Here is a 6000-nt window from a genome sequence, read left to right on the forward strand (position 1 = left end):
TTTGACAAGGTCCTGCACAGCAGGCTAGTCATGAAGGTTAGGTCACATGGAATCCAGGGAGAGCTAGCTAATTGGATTCAAAACTGGCTGGATGGTAAGAAGCAGAGGGTGATGGTTGAAGGTTGTTTCTTAGACTGGAAGCCTGTGACTAGTGGTGGTGTGCCACAAACTTTGGTGCCCGGACTTTCGTTATTTATTAATTACATAAATGATCTGGATGTGAATGTATAAGGCATGATTAGTAAGTTGCGAATGATATAAAATTAGAAGGTATTGTTGACAGAGAGGAATGTTATCAAAAATTACAGAGGGATCTTGATCAGATGCGGAAGTGGACTGAGGATTGGCAAATGCAGTTCAATACAGATAAGTGTGAGGTGTTGCTCTTTAGAAAGTCACACTGCGTTAAGACTTCTACAGATAGTGGTGAGGTCCTGAGGAGTATTGTGGAAGAGAGGGACCTATGAGTACAAGTACGTAGTTCATTGAAAGTGGCATCACAGATAGACAGGGTGGTGAAGCAGGCATTTGGCATGCTGGCCTTAATTGGTCGAGGCATTGAGTATAGGAGTTGGGACGTTATGTTACAGTTGTATAAATTGTTAGTGGAGCTGCAGTTGAAGTATTATGCACATGGTTTGGTCATTCTGTTCTAGGAAAGACATAGTGAAACTGGAAATTGTGCAAAGTACATTTACGGGGATGTTGCCAAGGTCAGTAGGCCTGAGTTATAGCGAGAAGTTGGCAGCATAGGATTTTATTCCTTGGAACGTAGGAGATTGAGGGGTGACCTTATTGAGGTGTATAAAATCATGAGGCGCAAAGATAGGATGATTACATTTTGTCTTTATCCAGAGGATGGGTAATTGAGAACTAGAGGGCATAGGCTTAAGGGGAAAGAAGGAGCTCAGGGGTAACCTCTTTGTGCAGAGAGTGTTGCATCTATAGAATGGGCTGCCAGAGAAAGTGAGTGAGGCAGGTCCAGTAGGAACATTTAAAAAACATTTGGATAGGTACATAGAAGGGAAGGATTTAGAGGGATATGGGCCAAATACGGGCAGTTGGAACTAGCTGAGTCGGCACCATGATAAACATAGACCAGTTTGGGCTGAAGGGCCTGTTTCTATGCTGTATTACTCCATGTCTCTTTGATTCTAATTCCTTTGACACAACTTGGCATATCTATACGAGTGCCATCAGTTGTAGCCTCCCATCTACCATCTCACGTAAACTTGCATACATTCAAAGCACAACTGCCTGACTTACACCAAGTCTTGTTCACCCATTATCTTTGTACCTGTAGACCTATTTGGAGGAGACAGTATGTAATGGTAATGTCATTGAGCCAGCACTCCAAAACCCCAGTCCAAAACTTCGTGAAAAATGGATTCAAATCCCAATATGATCGCTGGTGGAATTTAAGTTCCATTAATGAATATAGAGTTGAGAGGACATTTATGGTAAATCAGTAATGTCCCTGCCTCTGAGTCAGGAGGCCTGAGTTCAAAAGGTATCTGGTAGCATTTCTGAACAGTTTGCTGAGATAATGTGTAAGTATGGAATGCAAAACTGATGTCAGTAGTGGTAAACGTGAAACTGTTGTCAATCATTGTCAAACCAAACCCTTGTTTTAACTAGTGTGACTTACGGGTGAGATAGCAAGAACTGCAGATGCTGGAGTCAGAGTCAACTTTCTTGATCCTGTGATGCTACCTGTCCTGCTGTGTTCCTTCAGCTCCGTACTGTGTTGACTTTAGCTGATGTGTGACACCAGACCACAGCAACTGGTTGATTCTGAACTGCCTTCTGAAATGATCTTGTAATCCATTAAGTTTAAGGGCAGTTAGGGATGGAAAACAAATGTTGACCTTGCCAGTAGTGCCCATATACCACAAAAGAATGATAAAAGATATTGTTTCCAGCTGACAATATTCAATTTCTTATCTTTGTTTTCAAATCTTCCTCTGGACTTATGGTTAGATGAGTTATCAGAGTTAACAAGCTTTCAGAATCTTTACACTCCTCCGATTCTGGATTCTGGCATAAATTTGCAACAAACTCCCATGGAACATCTTGGGACTTTTTATTATATCAAAGATACTACAGAAATTCAGGGTCTGGTATTGATCTATATGTTTTTAATGCACTAATATCACACCACTGTAGACGTGGAGGTTTCCTGTAGTGATTGTAAAGAGGTCAGCCAGCTGGACCTCATAGAATATGAGCTCCCTTATTGGGGCTGTTAATCTGGTCCAGTGAGAGAGCCTTGGCTAACAGATAAAAAGTGGAGAGTCAGAGATTCTGATACTCCAGATAGTGACTCTGATGAGGCAGTGCCAGAGTCAGCGACTTTCCCTGTGTAAATAAAGGGTGACTTGGTGACGGGATGCCAGCCTCTGTGCAGTCATTTCAAATCTGAATGTAATAATACCGTTGCATATTATAAGATAAGTGTTCTAAGTGTGATAATATCATAACATATCATTTGGGGCGGTGGGGCAGCATGGTGGCTCAGTGGTTAGCACTGTAGCCTCACAGCACCAGGGACCCAGGTTTGATTCCAGCCTCAGGCGACTGTCTGTGTGGACTTTGCACATTCTCCCCGAAAACCCGGGTTTCCTCCGGGTGCTCCAGTTTCCTCCCTCAGTCCAAAGATATGCAGGCTAGGTGGATTGGCCGTGCTAAATTGCCCGTGGTGTTCAGGGGTGTGTGGGTTATAGGGGAATGGGTCTAGGTGGGATGCTTCACGGGACGGTGTGGACTTGTTGGGCCAAAGGGCCTGTTTCCACAGTGTAGGGAATCTAATAACATCATTACAGATCTGAATGATCTTAACATGATAATGTCATAAAACCATTACTGGTAGAATTACAAGTCTGCTTTTTCTTTTTTTTTGATAATATCCTTGCTTGATTACAGGTCTGACCATTAACATACACATCAATAATCTTGACTTCAGGTTCCTAACTACTGTTCAACTGTACATTTTTTGTATCTTGCTGCTGGTGAACATGGTTGTGGTTCTTTTACAAATTTGTCTTTGATAACTTCTGATACCTGACCAGCATATTGTACCATCATTATATTTAAAACTCAAGAAATAATCTTAAATTCTTCCCTTTCTATAGAAAAGCTTATTTGTCCCCTTCAACTAGGTTTCCTCCACTATTTGTGGGTATTTAACAGAGCAGTTTTAGCACATTATGTTGAACCTCCAGATTTCAGTAATAAGTAAGATACAGTCAACTCTTTGCTTGGGTTATAAAGAGTTCATGTCAGAATAGAAATTAATGAATTGATGATGCCAGGAAAAAGTTTAAATCGTGGTGCATTTATATCTGTGTGAACAGATAATTTTATCTATTATATTGTATATTTAAACTGGTAAATATTTCTCAGTACTCTGTGCCTCAGGTTGTATTGAATCTTTACATTAATAGGTTGCTACAGATGTGCAACGAATGAGTATTATGATGTCAACTTGCAATCATGTGTATCCTGTGGTAAGTAATTGTAATTTATATTAAAGTATTCTAATATGCTAGTTCAGTCAGTGAGTATATTTAAACTGTGTGTGTCTGAATGATGCAGATTAGGAAGGTCAAAATCTGATCAGCTAAATCCAATCCAGTTCTGGTGGTTTAAGTGTGCTACAGTGATCTCAGCTGTTCTAGGTGAGTAAACATAAATTGGTGAGGATTAGGATCCTGATCATGATTAACTTTTCCTGTTGAAAAAGAGTGGATTTTACAAAATGAATATCTGAAGAAGCGTCCCGACCCAAAACATCAGCTTTCCTGCTCCTCTGATGCTGCCTGGCCTGCTGTGTTCCTCCTGACTTCCCACCTCCTGCCACCTTGAATAACTATTGTTTACTCCCACTCTCTGCTTTCAAAAGTTCTGGAGCACAAGTCTTCAGTACTATTGCCGGAATGTTGTCAGGTCTTGTAACCTTTGCAGTATCCAGTGTCTCCAACCGTTTCTTGATATTATGGGGAAATAAATCGAATTGGCTGAAGACTGGTATCTGTAATGCTGGGGACCACTAGAGGATTAACAGATTTGGTGGGAGATAAGGGGGCCTGCAGTTGGGTATAACTGGAGACCCCTCAGCCCAGCACGATAGAGAAGGGAGAGAAAGAGAGAGTGATACCAGCTGTCTGATACCAACACTTTGATACCAGCAACGTGCCCGAATTCCAACACAGTGTGCGCTCTGAGGTGGGCTCCGCGATGAGAGTTTGAGAGTCCGAGCGAGAAGCAGGCCCCGCTCACGAAGGAAAGCAGCCTCACAACCACTGAATACCAGCAGCTAACCACAAACTTCTACTCCATGTCCAGAGGCAACAAAAGGCATCTAGAGACACAAGACACTGACTGGGACAAAGCCAGCAACACCTACCACCATCCACGACAACAACCTGCTCACAAGGACCACCAGACATAAAAGAAAACCCAAGGTACCACTGGTCTGGTCCCATGTGTCTAACTGCTTCAGCAGACACCACTGGATTGTAGTAACCTTTATTTTTAGCCCTTCGCAGACTCCCAGCTACAGCAAGAGACTACGGACAAGAGCCGATCAAAATAGCGTTTTCACACCAGGGGTGAGCCTAAGGTCGTTGCGACTCTAACTCAGCTTGGCTTGCCTTAGATAGGGGAAGATGGGGTTCAGGAGGGCTAACAATGTAGGGCACCCCTCAGGAAGGGAAGTGGAGAGGGACTCCAGGTCAGCAGGTACTCTTTCTCACTTGCTCCCCCATGTTAGCATAAGCAACAGCCACCCACTGTATCTATTTATCTGCTGAACCACTTGGCTGCAAGGCATAACTGGGGTCAAGTTAACTGGGAGACAGGTCTCAGTCAAAGACAGGTGTTTTTTTTGATATTCACTTTCTTATTTTCTGTAAATATATTCAATTTGCTTGTTCAATAAAATCTGTTTCTTTGCCTCTGAAACATCTGCCTCCTGTGCTTTCCATCATATCACATTCCATACATAAGCCCAGTGTCAGAACCAGGGAGCTGGTGAACAGTAAACTATGTAGCACTCCCTACACCTGCTGAGCTTTTCCAGCAACTTCTGATTTACAGTATCCACTGTTTCTTCGGTTTTTGTTTCGTATTCTAGAACTCTGTGGGAACCTAGGGAAGTCATTGCTGGGACCCTTATTGAGATATTTGTATCATCAATAACTACAGGCAAGGTGCCAGAAGACTGGAGATTAGCTAATGTGATGTTATTATTTAATAAAGGTGATAAGGAAAAGCCAGGGAACTTAGACCGGTGAGCCTGATATCATTGATGGGCAAAAACAGAAGTTGCTGAAAAAGCATAGCTGGTCTGGCAACATCTGTGAAGGAAAAAATCAGAGTCAACGTTTCAGGTCTGGAACTGTGTTCTGAGGAAGGGTCACCAGACCCGAAATGTTCACGCTGATTTTTTTCTTCACAGATGCTGCCAGACCTGCTAAACTGTTCCAGCAACTTCTGTTTTTGTTCTTGATTTACATCATCCATAGTTCTTTCAGTTTTTATCAATAGTGGGCAAGTTGTTAGAGGGAATCCTGAGGGACAGGGATTTACATGTATTTGGAAGGTGGGGACTTAATATGGATAGTCAACATGGCTTTGTGCATGAGAAATCATGTCTCATGAACTTGATTGAAGTTTTTGAAGCAGTAACAACGAGGATTGATGAGGGCAGAGCAGTGGATGTGATCTGTATGGACTTCAGTAAGGCGTTCAACAAGGTTACTCATGGTAGTCTGGTTAGTAAGGTTAGAACATAAGGAAGACAGAGAGAACTAGCCATTTAGATGCAGAACTGGCTCGAAGGGAGGAGACGGAGGGTGGCAGTAGAGGGTTGCTTTTCAGACTGGAGCCTATGACTAGCAATGTGCTACAAGGATTCTTGCTGGGTCCAGTGCTTTTTTTTATATATATATATAAATGATTTGGGCGTGAACATAGAAGGTATGGTTTGTAAATGACACT

General features: G+C 42.4%; 1 protein-coding gene across 1 annotated transcript in view; it reads left to right on the forward strand.

Annotated features, from left to right (window-relative positions):
- The window catches only part of LOC125459470 (mucin-6-like), a 224983-nt gene extending 219996 nt beyond the window's left edge, over positions 1-4987 (forward strand). The window contains exons 33-34 of the mRNA XM_048545971.2: positions 3444-3506; positions 4345-4987. Of these exons, the coding sequence (XP_048401928.2) occupies positions 3444-3506; positions 4345-4364 (83 nt within the window). The 3' untranslated portion in view covers positions 4365-4987. The remainder of the gene's footprint in view (positions 1-3443; positions 3507-4344) is intronic.
- Positions 4988-6000: the final 1013 nt, after the last annotated feature.

Source organism: Stegostoma tigrinum, chromosome 17 (assembly GCF_030684315.1).
Source record: "Stegostoma tigrinum isolate sSteTig4 chromosome 17, sSteTig4.hap1, whole genome shotgun sequence".
NCBI lineage: Eukaryota > Metazoa > Chordata > Chondrichthyes > Orectolobiformes > Stegostomatidae > Stegostoma > Stegostoma tigrinum.